Source organism: Aethalodelphis obliquidens, unplaced genomic scaffold, assembly GCF_003676395.1.
Source record: "Aethalodelphis obliquidens isolate GAN/ISIS:26980383/991018 unplaced genomic scaffold, ASM367639v1 scaffold6, whole genome shotgun sequence".
Classification (NCBI taxonomy): domain Eukaryota; kingdom Metazoa; phylum Chordata; class Mammalia; order Artiodactyla; family Delphinidae; genus Aethalodelphis; species Aethalodelphis obliquidens.
Window position 1 is genome coordinate 71396439 of NW_020837950.1, and position 18839 is coordinate 71415277.

Sequence of the window (18839 nt, forward strand, 5' to 3'; positions counted from 1 at the left end):
CTTCCTTCCTTCCTTCCTTCCTTCCTTCCTTCCTTCCTTCCTTCCTTTTCTTCTCTCTCTCTTTTGTTCTGATTGTATCTCACATTTAGAACTTGAAGTAATGATTCTGATCCAGAGTAATCTAGTATATGGTATATTGGAGAGTTTTGGCTTTTGAGTCATTCTGATCTGGGACCACATATTAGCTCTTACACTTCTTTGTGTATCTTGGACATTTTGTCTAACCTCTCTGATGGTTTTCTCAAATATAAAATGGGACTCGGAAAAATCCCTACTAGGCAGAAATGTTAGGACTAGAAAAACTGTATGTGTAAAGAATGTAGTGTCTGTTGTAAGTGGTAACATTGAACTTTTTATATCTAGCCTAAATTGAGCTTTTTAAAAAGTGAATTCTGTATGTCTCTCTCTCACTCATGTTGTCAGTTTACACTATTTCTTTATTGTATTTACTATTTGTACCTAATATCTTAAAAGTCCTCAAATATTTTCCTCAAGCCAAAATCTTATCTGCCATTTTTAAACTATTAAGCTGAAACCAAGGCATTCGTTGTCCTGTGAATCATTTTCATCAGTAACGTACATACGCACTTTTCTTCTGGCCCTCGACACCCTCCTACTCCACGTGCAGATAATTGCATGATTTACTACGTTAAAGCAATAACATAAGCATATTGCCCTAGAGTTCAGTTTAGCCTTACTAGTAACTAAAAATTCAAAGTCATTGATTGCTTTATAACTAAGGAAAATTATAATACCTAATGAATAGAGTTGGAAAATATTTTTAGAATTATATCAGAGCAGATGGACAGTAATATCTCATGGCAATATTACTGTTTAAGAACCATAGATAAATGTAGCTTGGATTTCACAAAGCTGTATGTACAAATAATTGTGTGCTTTCTAAGAACAAAGATACTGCCTTTTTATTATTGTTGTTGGGAGCTTACTGGAAGAATATACAGGGACGTGAAGAGCACCGAAAATTGACCTTTTAGGCCCCATGGAAAACTACAGAGTTACTCGGGGATAATACCAACTTTAGGGGCTTTTCATCTTTATGCCTCAGCATTTTTTCTTGCAACCACTTTTACCACCATCACTGACTGCCTGCCACTGTCATTCTTTCCACTTGCTTTCTCTGTGTCCCACAACTTTATTTAATGACTTTTTTCTTGTAACTCTTTATGTCTCGCATTATAGTTCTTAAAGAGGGGATCTGTTTGGATTTAGTAAGTGTCTAATAAGGAGTACCCCACAGAGCAGAATTCTTGTACCAGGTCTCCTTATACACTATTCCATTTTCTTTGTGTTTCACCTATAATGGCTGCTTTGGGGCCAGATGTCAAGTTGTAGTCTAAACATTTGTAGCTAGACGGTTGTAGTCTCACAACAAAATAATGCCTACATAAAGTGCTTCTGACTGCTTTATTTGAAAGGAGCCTAGTGGAAGGCACCCACCTTCATGGACTGCTCTTCAGTATATGCCGTTCTTACCTGTTAGGCGCATAACACCTTTCTCTTCCAAGGATGACTGCCTCCAAGATGCCCCCGTCTGATAGCATCCACAGTCACCCATATTGCAGTGCGGTGGCAAGGCCAGATTACACCAAGCCCTCATAATCGGGAGGGACGCTGTAGGCTATTTAAAAAACTGCCTGCCAATTCTGGGTCTCTAATCTGTAGTTGCCTTTTTTGGGGAGGGGGGTTATATTTCATCATTATTCCAGGTAGTAAATGATAAATCCAGTTCACCAGTTCAGGATAATTTAAATAAAATAAAAGCATTGTTAAATTGCAGTTATTCCAGTGAAGAAGGAGAGAAGGAAAATAGGAAGAGGTTTAGTTAATGAGTTTAATATTGAATTAACTGAGTATACATCTGAAAGCTTGGTGGAATCTGTATTGCTTGTTTAGCCAGGGTATCATGAGCAGTAGGTGGTAGTTGGTATTCATGAGTTTTCTCCTGTACTATGCATCCTATGCTCCTCCGTGCCTTTGGCCGGCATTCATCTCAACTGGATTTTTTTCCCTTCTATGCACACACACGTTCCTTATAAGGGTAATAAGTCTTTAGCACTCTGTCTGTATAGTGTTTATTTTTAAACTTCAGTTTTAAGCTAGCATACGGTGTTAGACTTTGTGTCGCTGTGCTGCGAGTATAGGGAGATACACTCCTATACAACATATTTTAACACTCGGATTAGAGTTCAGGCCAGTTTATAAATTTTAAAATTTCACGTTAAAAAAAATGCCCTTGCAAATGTCTTAAATGGCCCATCAACACAGTGCAGTCCTTTTCTATTTAACTTAGGTAAATTCAAATCTTGACGGGATGTAACTTTTTTTCGAGACAGAGACAGAAAAGAGTATGCATGATGCTGGCAATTCCATCCAATACTTCTCTCAGTGGACATAGGACCCCACCTGAGTTTGAGGTTGGGGAGGTATGACTGCCGTCTCAGTTCTTGTGCTTCTGAGAGTGTGACTATCTTGCTACAGTGATTGCGATTTTGGTACTTAAATGTGTGGTTTTCATACATACAATGCAAACTAGTGATATTATATATCTATATCTATGTGTCTGTCTCAACAACTTCAGGGATTTTCAAGGGTGGTTTAGACTTTGTTTTGTTTTGTTTTGTTTTTTTGCGGTACGCGGGCCTCTCACTGCTGTAGCCTCTCCCGTTGCGGAGCACAGGCTCCGGACGCGCAGGCTCAGCGGCCGTGGCTCACGGGCCCAGCCGCTCCGCGGCATGTGGGATCTTCCCGGACCGGGGCACAAACCCTTGTCCCCTGCATCGGCAGGCGGACTCCCAACCACTGCGCCACCAGGGAAGCCCTGACTTTTTTTTTTTAATCTTAAAGCACTGATTATAGAGCATCGTCCCTATTTTGTATGCTTTTGTTTATACCACCCTCTACTGCACTGTATATATGTAAATGTAGGAATGCAGTTAGCTTTATTTTGGTTATGCACCTGTATTTGTTGTTTAGATTTAGCTTGACAAAATCTTCCCTGTGCGAGGCACACAGGAGCATGTGGGGGCAAGAGACCCACATCTCCTTTGGGGGCGTATGTTTTCATTTCTGAGAACTGCAGACAGAATTCATTCCTCTCTTTTTCCTTTCCAAATCAGACACTTGGTTTCAGTCAGTGTAATGCTTGTCAAATGCTTGATTCCACTTCCCAATATCCTTTTTTGTTTCTATTTTATAATAATAACAGCTATATCTCCCTGGAGTAAATTATCGTGGTCAATACAGTGACCCTCATTTCCATCTGTACCTCTTGAGGAATGAAAAGCTTGATGTACCTGGGTGGCAGTTTCAGTTTCCAGCTCTCTACCTTTCCCTGGTAACTATTTCTCCCCTGTATACCACAGATTCTAACTCTGTAGAGCATAGAGTCATGGGAATAGGAAGCCGAATACTTACAAATGTGAGAAAGGCATACTTATGAGGGCCCTTGTTTTCTCCTCTGTCTCTTGATATCTACAACTATTAGAGTGATGCTGTCATATATTGATTTTTGGCATATATCCTTAAGAATAACGGCTAGTGCTTTACATACTAGTACAAGGTAAATCCTATAGACACCATTTATGGCTTGACTTGGTTTTGTTTGTTTGTTTTGTTTTGTTTTGAATGCTATTAAATAATTTCCTTGGCCAGAAAATGTATTGGTGAAATCACAATTTACTGTACTGGCAGACGCATGTTGGACAGATATGGCATATCCGAATTCCATTGAGGGTAAATTGTTATTGCCTCTGTGATGAGAGAAGGTGAATATAGGACCCAGATGTTCAGTGCCCTTCTGATAAATACAGTGTTGTTACCTACCTCCACCCCAGTCTACAGAGAATAGTCTTGTCTCCGTACTCAGTCTAGGAGTAGAGTAGCACAATTATCTAGTAAGCATTATACTTGCCCGGTAATATCACAGATATGTAATTAGTACATTTATATAATTAATGAAGGGTGGTAGAGACAGAGTTCTAGAAATATAAATCTTTTCCAATGACATCTCACCAATAGTATGGCATTTGAATAAATGTAGATTTCTATAGAATTTATAGTGGAACAAAGCAACAGAGTGGATACTGTACTATTTTTTGATAGCTTGATTATACTCAGCATTCACTCATTCTTCAATGTTCTCTACAGTTTTTAAGCCCTTTTCATCCTATTTCACTTCCCTTCTCTGTCTTTTTTTTTTCCCTTGGCTATCTTACCTGTTTCTCATACTGTCTTTCTTTTCCTGGTTTTGGTTCTATTTAATCTTCTTCTTTACTTGTTGGATAGTTTCTATCCAGAGATAATGTATAATCTCAACAGTTAAAAACCAGTGAGGAGTTCAAAATCCGCTTCCTTTAGATTATGGGTGGGTGAAATATGACACTGTATTTCTGGGTGACTGGTAAGTGATTTTTAGCAAAAAAGTGTTTTTGATAGAAAGAGTAAATTCACATCCCCCCAAAATCTTGCTTCCATTTGTATAATATCTTTTATTTTTGTTAGGTTGAAACTCCATTGGAAGAAGCTATTAAATTTTTAACTCCGTTGAAGAACTTGGTGAAGAACAAGATAGAAACTCATCTTTTTGCCTTTGAGATTTACTTTAGGAAAGGTAGGCAATTAGGGTGCAGTGGCCCTGATAAGATCGATCACGGAATTTCTTAGCTACAGTCACCCAGTTCTGATAGCCTCACCACTGTAGGGTGTTTTGGCAAATGCCAGTGCGACTTCCTCACAGAAAGGCCTCCTGTTTACAACATGCTGTGGAGAAGTATGATGATGTGATTATATCTTCTAGGACATTAGCATGAAAAATAGATGTACAATATATAACCAGGATTAAGGTGAAATATAGGCATTATCATGTTCATATGTGGATAAAATTTAGTAAATACACATAGATCTTAGAATAGTGTTTGATACACAGTAAGCATTAAATAAATGTCAGCTATTAGCCATTGTTATAAATAGAAGATGTGATGTTTGAGGTGTATCTTGAAGAATGTACCATACTTCTAAAAGAAAAGATGCACAGAAGGGAAGAGTATCCATGAAGAAAACACAAGTGTGTGTAAGTAATGTTGAGGTTATCTATATTGCCTGAGCTACATAAAGGAGAAATGGAGGATCTTGGTTACCAGATTTAGAATTCTTATAGGCTATACGTAGTAGATACTAAGAAGATTTTACAGTATTGAATTAATGTAATCCAAGTGGTTCATTGAAAAAAAGTTTATCACTGAGGTGACACATATTGAAGGAAAGAGAAACTGGTTAGTAACATCTGATAAAAAGTTACTGCTCCAAACAGTGTAACTGTCCTGCTAAACAAGATAGAATAAAATGGTGCCTCTATAGAGTACCCATGCTGGGACTTCCCTAAGGCTCCGTGCTCCCAGTGCAGGGGGCCTGGGTTCAATCCCTGGTCAGGGAACTAGATCCCACATGCACGCCACAACTAAGAAGTCCGCATGCTGCAATGAAGGTCCGGTGTGTTGTAACTAAGACCCAGTGCAGCCAAAATAAATAAATATTTTAAAATAAATAAAATAAATTTTAAAAATCATGTTTATCAAATGCCAGGAAAAGGTGCTATATAACGTTGTTTCAAAATAAGATTCAGAACTAGCTATAGTTTGATTTTAATCTTTATTAAGATATTTATATGAGTATGTAAAATAGAAAAGTAGCCGGGAAGAAAATAGATCAAAAGATAAGAGATTGTCTCTTGATGGAATTTGAGTGATTAAAATATTTTTTTATATTTTCTATTTTCCACAATGATTTTGTTATAATCTGGAAAATTAGTTTAATAAATAGTCAAGTAATTTAAAAACTTTTAACAGTTAACACAACTTTTTTTTTTTTTTTTTTTTTTTGCGGTACGTGGGCCTCTCACTGTTGTGGCCTCTCCCGTTGCGGAGCGCAGGCTCAGCGGCCATGGCTCACGGGCCTAGCCGCTCCGCGGCATGTGGGATCTTCCCAGACCGAGGCACGAACCCGTGTCTCCTGCATCGGCAGGCGGACTCTCTACCACTGCGCCACCAGGGAAGCCCAACACAACTGTCTTTTAAACAAATTCTTGCATGGAACCCCAAAGTATAAAATACAAAAGCTGTTCTGCTTTAATTGGTGAAAGGCAATCTAAATTCCATTCAGTTGGCTTCTTTGCTATGTACTAACGTCTGAATCACTCTCCAGCGTTGCAACAGTGTGAAATGGGCGATGACAAAGGACATAGCAGTATTTTTAGCTTTCTGAGTGTAGGGGGTAAGGGAAAAGGAATTGTCAGAATTCAGGGGTTTGAATTTTGATATTTGGAGAATGATACCAAACTAGGGAAGTCTTAACACAGAGGTGTTTATGGATGAGACTTGGAAGTGTGGTGAGTATCGGGTGCAATTTTCCATTCATCAGGTGGAAACACTACTGAAGCTTGGAGAACATGGGGGATGGGGTGGGAGGAGATAGCATTGAGAAAGATTAGAAAATGACTAAGGACATAACGTTGTTGAATACTATACCTTTTGAGGGGGAAGAGAAGCCAGGGATTGACAGGGGAGGAACAGTCAGGTAGAAGGGAAACCATTTCATGTGTCACAAAACACAAGAAAGGCATAAACAATATTAGTTTCAAGCGTAAACAATGAAGTTTTCTAAGTAATGGGAAAAATTAGTTTATTTGACTACAAAAAAGAGGTTAGGGAATGAAATGGCTTCAAAATTTTCTTGTTTATATGGCATTAGTTCAAGTAATGTTGAATGCTATCTAAATTTTTTATACGTAATAAAACCTTTTTTTCTTAAAGAATGTTGTGTGGAAAATATTAGCTAATGTTGCTAATCTGAGGAAATCATTTGCTTTAGTCATATGTTTCAGTTCAGATGTGATTGACTCTAAATGAGTTTTTCTATTTGTAAGAAATTAGTCCTCCAAAGGAGGACATCTCTTTTTATCAAATGATCAAAATATATCTTTTTCTTTTTATAGAAAAGTTTCTTTTGATGCTACAATCAGTAAAGAGGGCATTTGCCATTGATTCTAGTCATCCCTGGCTTCATGAATGTATGATTCGACTCTTTAGTACTGGTATGTTTTTGTTTTCCATTACTTAAGTATTTGACTGCAGTAGTTGATAGTGACTGTATAAGTGATTTGTACAAGTTTATCATAAACTCAATCATTTTAAGGCTGCTGTGTATTAAATTAGCTGAGGGGGAAAAAAAAGTGTTCTTTTCTTTGTGGTAAAGGTCTTTATTTTCAGGCTAGAAATGTTACCTGATTTTGACATAGAATCATTCAGTCCAAATATTTGAGAATCGCCTTTATTTCTGTTTCTAAAAAGTTAATAAGTTGAATTTTTGAGTCATATTTCATTATGTAAAACTTCTTAGTAAATTGTTCTAAAATTAAAGTAGCTCTTTGAAATTGATCAGTTATCTCATTTATCTCTGTCTTTAGCACAGTTATTTGAGTCATAAAATCTTTGTCACTAAATACAGGTTAAAAAGAACTTTAAAACAGTTGTTGCTAAATTGTCCCAATTAAGAACATTGTTTTGACTTCTAAGAAAAAGTAAAGCCTTGTTTAAATCATATTTATGCTTGTCAAAAAAATGATTCCTGTTATAGAAACTGAATCATAGAAAAATTTTCCTCAATTTTTAAAAATTCTGAAGTAATAAATAATGTAACCACATTATAGAAAATAGAAGAAATAATTGCTGTATTTAGAGAAAATAAGGGAGTTTCTAGTCTCTTTTTTTTGTATTAAAAATAACTTTTAAGGCTAGAAAGAAGTCTTAATTCATTCTCAGTTAAAATGGAGTGCGTTTAAACTATTTTCAATATATACATACTTTGTTTTTATATAGTCAGTTCTTTCCTGAAAGGTAATAAAATAATACATATAAATTTTATGGAGTTAGACATTCCTTTGAAATACAAATTAAAAGTGGCATATTTAGATGTATTTGCTTGTAATGAGTGTGTGGATTGATGAACATAATGACCATTTTCTTGCAACAGTTGTTTCAGAAAATTAAAATGCTTATGGACTTCAGAGGAAGAAGGCAGAATGGTCCTGGCATTCAAAGTTAGAATGACTGAGCGGAGTTGATCGGAGTTGATGTTAGCTGTGCCCATTGCTCCAGGCGTTCAGCCGACATCACTGTCAGGAAGAGATTTACAAAGTCATCCTTATTTTCACTAGATTTAGGCATCTTCGTTACTATAACCCACAGGGTTCCTTTAACTAATATATTTGGTTCTTGAGAAAAAGATTCGATTTTGAAGTAACTTTTCAGGAACACATTTGTCATGTTAAGTTATATTGTAGTAACTTCTTTACAAAGAAATCCTCACAAGTAACACCTTTCCAGAGAGCATGGAGGTAAAAACAGTGCCTCCACACTTGTTTTATCAGTTGTAGAGACTTCTCTAAGTGAATGTTCATTTTAGCATGGTTACGGGCACCTTCCAAATCTCCAGAACGTTGTTGTACTACCAACGTAAATAATACCTGCTACACGGAGTCACTATATAGGGTATTCCCTCCCCCGTTTTTAATTAGGAGGATGATATTACCACTTTGAAGTTTTTCACTTTTTTTTTTTAAGTTGTAGAATTTAAAGCAATTTTAATTATATTTCTGGTCAGTTCTAAGTAAAAGATAGGAGCTTAGGTATTCAGTTGTTTTAATATTGCCTTATATGCTTAAATTCCCTTAAATGCTTTTAAAATTAGTATTACTTGATCACTTTGATGTACCGTGAATCTTACATCATTTTCCTCTCTCATTTGTACAAACTCATTTCTTCCTTTTCCCTGCAGATTATTTTTCTTCCATACTTATGTATTCCCCCCACCCAAAAAAAACCCACCTTGCTTAATTAATGCTATCATTTATTTATTTTGTCATTTTGAGTAGTGAGTCACTTGTGCTATAACCTAGTAGTGAGCAGTCATTATCTCACACAAAATATGAACATACTCTACGCAATTAGCCAAAAATGCTGGCTAGCCTGGGAACCCAGGGAAACTCCTTTTGCTAAGAATCAACCCCTTCCTCAGTGTGACTTTTAACTATTGGTGATTACTAGGTTTATTTAATCTGCTGATAAGTTAGTAGCATGAACCAAACATGCTGTTAATTTTAGGATATCTGAGGACTCAAATCATACGCCTCTTAGCAAAGGTTTTGTTCCCCTACCGCAGTTACTGCTTTTCTTGATTCAGTCACAGGACTTATTACTGTATCATGGAAGATAATTAGGTAGTCTGAGATTTTTTACTTTCTTGAGAGCTCAGTATTTTTTGGTTAGTTTTTATCAATTTCGAAGGATTTTTAGATTGACTCCCCGCCCTTCATTAGTCTTCAGCCATAAAAGCTTATGTAATAAATCTTCGGCATTTGAGGCTGCCCCTTTTCTTAAAGGTACAGGTGGAACTTCCTTATATAGAATTCCATAGGACGTTCTAAATTTTACTACAGGGACTTCTGGTGGTCCAGTGGTTAAGACGCTGAGCTCCCAGTGCAGGGGGCCCGGGTTCGGTCCCTGGTCAGGGAACTAGATCCTGCATGCTGCGACTAAAAGATCCCACACGCGGCAACAAAAAGATTCCGCATGCTGCAACTAAGACCCAGCGCAGCCAGCTAGCTAGCCAGCTAAATAAATAAATAAATAAATTCATCCCTCACCTCACTGGTGTATAATGTTAAAAAAAAATTTTTTTTGCTACAGTAGAGTTGATTGGTTGGTTGGTTGATTGATTGTAATTAATATCTTTCTGGAAATTACAGTTCCAATCTACATGATTTAGGGGAGAAAATTGAGTTGGCCAGAAACAATTTGTGAACTAGTAAGGAAATGTTTTTGGAAACATTCCTTTTGTCTGTTAAACAAAGAATTACTTTATTAATACAAACTATTAATACCCCCCAAAAAGGAAACAGCTATTAGTCGATGTTGGGATTTATTAAATATTTCCTCTTTGATACATCTCAAGAGATACATATTTGTGTATTTTTTTAAATTGTATGAGTTGTTTTTTGTTTTTTAAAGCAGTTTTGATTTTTCTGCGGAGATGTTTAATCTGAAGAAAACAGGTTAATGGAAGTAATGAAAAACATGAAAAGTGTAGTTTCCAACTATACTGTAAACTATACAATTACTTTCCTATCTGCATATAAAGTATCCTGAAAGCATTTCAAGCAAACCAATAAGGCCCATGGAAATAACATATTTTATAGATGACCCCTGTTTGTTGACATAATGTTCACTGTAATTGGCTATAACCTATTTTAACAGTTTTTCTGCTGGTTCTCTCTGTACTCCTGTGCCAGTTCCTCTCCGAAAGACGGATATTGATAAATTGCCAAATCCAAGTTGCAAATACAGCCATAATGGAGGTTAAGCTAAATTATTTAGTTAGTAGCTCATTTATTTGAACTACGCAGTTCTGTACAATGATAGAAGAAATGCTGTTCAACCAACAAAGGGCATATATCAATCAATCATTCAGTTACTAATTATGTGTAGAATATTTCACTTGGATGTTTGCTATTCAAGAGTTCAGTGTTCTTTAAACTTAGCGTAATGATCCATTAGTGAGACCATGAAAGAAGTTTAGTGGGTCATTTTCAGCATTTGAAAACCTAAAATAGAAATAGAGTGGAAGATCCAAGCATGTGTTGCACAAATTAAGGGTCAGTGTTCTGTGAAACTTTCATTTCCCATAATAAGGTATGTATATAGGATACATGTTCATCAGAGTACAGACACTTAGTTGTAGTCAGTTTGAAAGCCACCAACAGTAGTTCCTAATCGTAAGGGAAAATCTATTTATCTTTTCTTCAATCTATGACAAAAATAGTACCTTGGAATGGAATACCTATTACATCATTAGCTATTTTGTTCGTAGCTTTTCTTTACTGTGATCCTTCTGGGTTAGATATCACCTCAGTTTCACAGATCAAGAAAGAGGTTCAGAGAGGTTATGATTTGTCCAAGCCTAGATTCATACCCAGGTCTGTCTGGCTCAAAGCTCCAGACTGTCTCTCTATACCAAAATAATAATGAAACAAAACTAAACTAGGATTCAACCCAGGGAGGTTGGGGGCCAGTTTTTCCATCTCTGAATGCCAAAGCCTGGGAATATGATGAATACGGTGTATTCATTACAGGAAAATACTTTGGCGGTCCTTCGGAATTTATTACACAGTGATAGCTCAATTCACGTAATCACTGAAAATAAAGGTCAATGACCACTTCTTTTAATTGGTAAATTTGTAATGGCTTACTTGGGTATAGAAGAAGATGGAGAGGGTGAGGAAGATTCTGTTGTCTTCTGCCCTGTGTATTTGCTGTGACACCACCTGCCAGGTAGGTGCCATCGAGCCCCTATTTTATAAACTCCCTTTAAAGCTGAGGGGGCAGCTGCTAGGGGCTTAGAAGGCTGTGGTGCTTCGTCTTTCAGCATCTATATTGTTTTCAGTACAGAATTCTTTTCTGGAAACGAATCATCTGTCAATGAAATGTCTTTGGTAGCCTTTAGAAAATCATTAGACTATTCTGCTGATACACATTCTTTAAATTTATATAGATTGAGCTCTTTAAATGTTGACTTATCAGTAGGTTTATCTAGTCTTTGTACATAATTGCTTTGTTTCATTGGCCTCATCAGGTAGATGATTTTTTAATTCCTACAAACTTTATCAGTATCTGCTAATAGAGTTTGTTTTAAATTTGTTCAGCAGTGTGTGAAAGTAAAGATTTACCTGATACAGTTAGAACAGTATTAAAACAAGAAATGAATCGTCTTTTTGGAGCAACGAATCCAAAGAATTTTAACGAAACTTTTCTGAAAAGGAATTCTGATTCATTGCCACACAGATTATCAGGTAATCACTTTATTTTGTCCTTATCTTAGACTCTAAAACAACTTCAGTTCTTATTATGATGGATCAAGTACAAGGTTACAAATGTTTTTGCAGGGAAGAGGCAAACGCGTACATGTCACATTTTATTCCCATGAAAACAGGCAGCTTAAATATGCCTCATAAATTTTTAAATTTCTTAGATAAAATTTTTACTATGAATCAAGGCCAGTAGTTTCTCCTGGTTCTGCATCGGCATTACAGAGAAGCAAGTATAAACTGAATTTAGCTATCCGTTCCATACAGTGAGGGAGGATCTTTCTGGTTATTTTCTTTCCGTCATCAACATGCCCTTAAAATTCACTTGGATACAACCCATCGCCTTTCATTTCTGATGCTTTATAAGATATCAGACTTGACAGTGCTACACTCCTGCAACCATCTCGCGGGCAAGGGTCGTTTGGCAAGGGTCTGTGCTAACGAGCCAAAGTCTGGCCTTGATGGGACCGATGGGTAGTGCTTTGGTGCTGTGCTTTTAAATACCTGGCTAAGAAGCCCGGCAGCCTTGTATATGCCTTTGTGGAATTCTGAATTCAGTTTTTTTGGCTCGTGCCATCAAGGTCGGGTATCTCCCACGCCCCTACCCCTCAAACACACACACACGCGCACACACACACGCACGCACACTCTGAAGTATTCTCCTCAACCCCAAATTATGCTCATTTTAGAAAGAAGAAAACTATCCATGGTCCCACCACACAAAGACAACTATTATTAGAATATTGTATTTCTTCATAGTCTCTCTTACCTTAATCATTCTCCTAGTTTGGGCACTTAGACTGTTTCTGGTCTACTGTCTCAGGAATTTTTTTTTTAATAACAATATTTCAAATGGTTATCCCCATTTTTCTAATGAAGTGCCACACTCTGTGTGCACATGTACCTTGGTTTTTTTTTTTTTTTTTGGCCACACTGCACGGCATGTGGGATCTTAGTTCCCCAACCAGGGATTGAACCTGCGCCCGCTGCAGTGGAAGTGCAGAATCTTAACTCCAGGACCCCTACCTTGCATTTTATAGTTGAATGGATAGAAGATAAAATGCTGGTTTTATCTTGAAATAAAACAAGTTTCCTTTTTCCTTCTCATTTAGCTGCCAAAATGGTATATTATTTAGATCCATCTAGTCAGAAGCGAGCTATAGAGTTGGCAACAACACTTGATGAATCCCTCACTAACAGAAACCTCCAGGTAAAGACTTTTTCATAATCTCTCTGTAAGAGTACCGGACTACTTTTTGTTTCTCCTTTCACCAAGAGAATAATTTTCACCAAATAGTTCTTTTGTTATTTATGGATACTGTTCTCCAAACTATTATGAATCCATCTCAGAAACTGAGCTTCTCTTAAATTTATTTAAGATTGTATATGTGTGCACACACATACAGCAGGCTACTTGGCATACAGTAACTAGTTTCACATCTAGTTGAATAATAAGAATAATCATTTTGAATAATATTTTTAAGAAATTTGTTTTGGTAAAGTTTTACACACTAATTTAGTTAATTAATTTTGGATCTCAGTTCGTATCTATACATTTCTGAGCAAGCAGTGGTTTTAATGACGATTCTGATGTATTTAAGATGTATTTACCAGGAATTAAATTAAAATGCTCATTTTACAGCTTGCAGTATACATGTAATTGAGTAGAGTAAAAGATAATATGGGTGTGTTGCAAAATACAGATTCTACTTTGGGCTGAAAACAAAGAACAACTACTTTGTGATAATTGGCCAGATAAAAAAGCACTTGCTGAAAGACAGTTTAATATATTCCTTTAATAGCAAATGAAGTAAATATGTTTAAGAAAGAAAGTTTTTACTTCTCGCATGCTAATTAACGTGTCATTTAGATTAGAACCTTTCTAGGCTGTCAGAGTTTGTGGGGTACTACATATATCCAGAAACTGTAGTATTTTCCAAGTGAAAAGGTAAAGGAAGAAAACATGAGAAATGCAAGTCAACATGAATCATTTAAAAATATAAGCAGACCTACGTAAGGGTTTGGTTGAAAGAATTATCAGTTTTCATGAACAAATTTTTCTTGCATACATACCCTTTGTGTTTCTGAGACTCTCTTCCCTGCTTCGTCATTGGACATACCTTACGGTTCTCTTTAATTTGAATACAGGGTTGAAAAACAATGTTTGATTTTGCCAACTGGCTCTAAGCCTCTGAAAAGTTTAAAGTAATTGATAATGGCATGTAAATGTCAACATTTATCCACAGAGCCAGGTAGGCTGAGGCAAGGTTGCGAGCGGTTACTTGCTGAGAGTGAGTGTCTTTAGATGTAGCACCCCACTCACCTTGCTTGTCCCACCTTAGTCCTGGCCCTGTTTAAACAGCCATCCTTTCATATAAACCCTGCAGTTCTGAAGAAACTAATTCTAATGGAAGGCAGAGCGGGAGTAAATGCTTTTGTGTATCTTAAATATGTACGTTCACCTCTTATTTTGGAAATCTTTTGATAATGAAATGTCTCATAAGTTCACAGTAAAATCTCTCTCTTTGTTTTTTTTGACAAGTTATAACATGACCTTTTTTCTTTCTTTAGACATGTATGGAGGTATTAGAAGCCTTGTGTGCTGGTAGCCTAGGAGACTGTAAAGAAGCTGCTGAAGTTTACAGAGCAAATTGTCATAAGCTTTTCCCTTACGCTTTGGCTTTCATGCCTCCTGGATATGAAGAGGATATGAAGATCACAGTTAACGGAGATAGTTCTGCAGAAACTGAAGAACTGGCCAATGAAATTTGAACATCATTAAACAAGCAAATGGAATGACTTTGGACCATATCTAGTGTATAATATTTTTGTCACGCACCTGCTGCATTGCTCTAACTTACACACAATGAGAAGAGTAAATGTTCTTGCCTTCAAATAGTGTTTTACGTTTTTTATCCTGCTGAAAAGTATATATAAAATATCTAACATATTACAGGATATAGGTTCAGTTTCTTAAAAAATTAAAAGCTGCTAAAATTGAGGGGTTAAAAAAAGATACCTTATCCTATTCCTACCTACCCACCCATGTTTTTAAACTAATTTATATAAAATCTGGAGGCTGTTACAGCTAACAAAGCAGGTGTGTGGCAGAAATATTACTTTAAATCTGTCTTGTGAGATTTTACTATATCTCAGACAGCAGAAATGCTGTTGTAGCACTGGATTCTTTCACTGAGCACAAAGAGGTGTTGGGGCTTTAGCATCTGACTGATTTTGTTACAAGGTTGATTCTGACCATAGGAAGTATGCAGTGTGAATCGCCATTTACAGAGAAGCCTGCAACAGATGCTTGATGTTGTAGAAGCTGGGACATAGAGTTACCAAGCAGAATTATAAGAAACCTAGAGGGTGTTCAATACACTTGTTGTGTTTCCAAAATTCACTGTACATGATCAGTTTGGTGTTCTTGTACCACAGTTTTTAACTGGAGGAACCAGTTGGAACAATCTCAATTCTAACTAAAACTTGAAGAACTAAAATAACAATGCAAACCTTTCAGCATTGTTTTGGCCAAACTTGTTAAAACTGTAATGCAAGAACCAAATGCACTGTGATGTGGCACCAACTAATTAGCAAGCATGAACTTTTTCACCCAAGAGTGAAAAAAGAAAACCTACCATGGCTCGGAGTTAAAGAGCAGAACTCCTGACTACCATTCTATGACCGATCAAGAGACTACCAGTTAAAAACCTCAGCAGGCCTTGTTCACGATATGCAGAAAAAAAAGTGCTGCAGTTTAGATACCTCTGGAATTTTTCCACAGTGTCACAGGTTTGTAATACTTGAAGCCCTACATTTCTAAGAATATATTTCTTGCTCAGTTGTTTCAGGCAAGCCCAAGACTTTGTAATTTTTAAAGGGCCCAAGATTTTTTTTTTTCAATAACAGACCAGCTTCTTTTTCCTGCAGTTACAGATGTAATTTCCTTTTTGTTGTCAAACATAAGGTACCAAATATGATGCAATAAATTGTTTTGAAAAACAGTTGTGTGAATATTTCAACTAATATGTGTTGGGCTTCTGTGAAAATACACAGGTGGAAACAGAGGTGCAAGCCTGAGGCAGTGTAATGTGCTGTAAGGCTAGTGCAGAGGGGAGCTTTTTAGATCGGGCTTAGTGTTGGTGTCAAAAAATTACATAATGCAAGTGTAGTGGTGTTCCTGCATTAAGATTTCATTGAGGGCCAGGATGGCAGCAGGTACTATGAATGTAATGAGTAATTTGAAAGGAAAACTGAGAACTGCTATTTTGATTGAGAAAATGAGCCTTAAAATGTTAACCCTGCACACTGAGAACTACGGCCAGAGGCTTAACACGCTCGTTGCATCTGCAGGATCTCAGCAAATAAGGAGATTAAGTAAAATGAATCGATTGTATATATAACTGACCTTTTGTGGTACTTATTAGTTTATAGAAAGTATATTCTAAAGGGAATTTTCAGGAGACCTGATCCTTTTACTGATTGAACAGGTGTGCTAAACTCAGAGTTTCATAGTACGTGACCTGCATTCCACATCCCGGTCTAACGATTTAGTGATGTAAAGACAAGTACAGACTGAACTCCAGTGCTTTGTTATGTTTTATTAACTGGCCCTGTCTCAGGAACATCTTAACAGATGGCAAAACAAAACAAAACCTTTTCCAGCTTCTCCTGTGAGTGGCAACTGAAGTTCTTGGTGGTGGTGGAGGGAGAACGGTGGTGTTCCCTCTACCACCAGTGAGGTCATGGGAGGAGGCACCAGCCACGTGATAGGGGATGTATGTGTGACTTATGTTTAAACGCTACTGTATATGGAAATGAAATTCATATATTTGTCCTGACAATGTTCAAATGATGTAGATTGTCTTAGAATGAATATTCATAAGTACTAAGAACTCCTGATGCAGATGCCACCCACGAGGAGCTAAATTCCTAACCTGTATATTGTATTCCAACCCAATTTTACTGGAACTATTAAATAAATATTTTATTTTCTTTCAGGTTTACTTGATAGTGGATACATTGTCTGGTGTCAGAGGACATTGACAAGGGTTCATTTTATGTCCAGACGTCACCCCTAAAACATTGTACTGTACTATCTTGCTCTGGGTAGTATCAACTGGATCATCTCACATTTGCCTCATTCACTCTATTCCAAATGATACCGTGGGGAAAACAGGGTTAGAAAAAAAAAAAGTGGGAAGAAAATGCAGTGATGTTGTAATCTAAACAAGTGCCTTATGTCTATTGCTAAGAACTGGTGTTATCAACCCTTTTGAGAAGAAAGGGTCCCTTGACCTGTATTAACATAGGAGAAGTAAAGTTCTTTTTGTTTTTCTTTATATTTACTACTCTTGTCATTTCTCATTTAAAAACTAAAATCTGACTAGGTTAGTTTTTCTCAGCTTTAATTAGATAGTTGAGTCATAACATTTTCAACATTTTTCTGTATCTATTTATTATGCACAAGAATAAAGTGATCTAATAGCATGACTAAAAGTAGTCCCGACATTAGTGAATAGCTTTTCTGTGGGTTTCATCAAGCCCTTGTTTTTCACAGTGTTGTTTGTACTCCGTGGTATATTGCTGTTAGGGGTGTGAAACAAAAGCTGTGATTGTAAGAAGAGGCCAGAAAAGTGTGGTCTGGATTCAGGTAGGTTGTGATAAATTCAGGGAAGTCTGTCTTCTACACCATTTCTAGGAATATTTCAGTTGCCACGTGTAGCATCTGTTTGGAAAAAGTTTAAAAGTGAAGTGTTGGATTTTCTTACCAGATACGTCTATACTTGTCTTAGTAACTACCAGCCTTAAATTTTGACGTTACTCTTAACTAAGAGGATTCAAAGGAAGACGGATCCTTCAGATGGAAAGTGGTCTTCCTCTTCTAGCTCGTGCTCCACCTCTTGGGGTTACAGGCAAAGTTTCCTGGTACCATTCTGCTGTCATCTGAACTTTGCTGGGTCCACTGCCAAACCTACATTAAAAACAGTCCCATGAAGTGGCAGGGCTGAAACCTTAAGTTTTGTTCCAATTTTGATGGTTGGAAACCTCACAACTTGTAGCAGTAAAGCATTTTTGGAAAAGGTTATTACTGTCTGTCGAGCTGCGCTTGCGGCTTTCAGTGTGCATCCTGCGAGGCGGATGTTGGTAGCGTGCAGGACGCTCTGCAGAAGAGTGCTGTCACTCGAATAACCAGAGGATTACCTGTTGCGTACTCTAGGTTACCCACGCGGCCTGTTTGGCGCGGCTGCCTCCATCAGGACACGCCCCTCTTAGGGTGACGTAAAAATGGGCAGAAGGGAAGGGAGGCTGTGTGTTGTAGGAGGGAGGGTCTAAGGGTTCCAGCCTCTTGGTCTATCCAGTTGGCCTCTGAAGCGATGCCATCCTGGGATTATAGCCAGAAGAAAGAAAAATTGGTACTATTTAAATTAGAATTTACTGAACTGTCAACTCTAGATAAACTTGGAATTTTAATCCTCAGTGCTCCTTGTAGGGTTCTGTGCGCCAAAAGCAGAATACGGATTTTGTTTCAAGGCTCCTTGTAGCAAAAGCAAAGTTGACACTTGGCAATCTAACAAGACTGTAATTTAGTTCTTACATTTTTATATGCATTTTTTGGTGTCTATTTTGAGGGTCTGTATTATTTCATACAAGTGGTACAGTTCTTCCTAACTGAAAAAAAAGTTGATGGTGATGAAAACATGATGGGAAATTTCCTATCTGTGACATAAAGATTTCTGCTGTCGCTAAATCTTCATCTGGGCCTCAATAAGTATAAATTTTTAGAAACAACATAGGAGGGAAGAGATTTTTGGAATATATTCTGGATCCCATGGCTTGCTTTCAGCTAATAATTAGATTTGCCTTCTCTATTTAGTTGCCTGTGCATTGTCTAACAACCAGA

General features: G+C 37.1%; 1 protein-coding gene across 3 annotated transcripts in view; it reads left to right on the plus strand.

The window, feature by feature from the left end:
• Window positions 1-17277, plus strand: part of NAA15 (N-alpha-acetyltransferase 15, NatA auxiliary subunit) — a 75779-nt gene extending 58502 nt beyond the window's left edge. For 2 of the 3 annotated variants that reach the window (XM_027103752.1, XM_027103754.1), the window contains 5 exons: window positions 4522-4630; window positions 7010-7108; window positions 11774-11920; window positions 13048-13145; window positions 14507-17277. In XM_027103752.1, the coding sequence (XP_026959553.1) occupies window positions 4522-4630; window positions 7010-7108; window positions 11774-11920; window positions 13048-13145; window positions 14507-14707 (654 nt within the window). In that variant the 3' untranslated portion in view covers window positions 14708-17277. The remainder of the gene's footprint in view (window positions 1-4521; window positions 4631-7009; window positions 7109-11773; window positions 11921-13047; window positions 13146-14506) is intronic. The other variant, XM_027103753.1, reaches the window with a different exon arrangement.
• Window positions 17278-18839: the final 1562 nt, after the last annotated feature.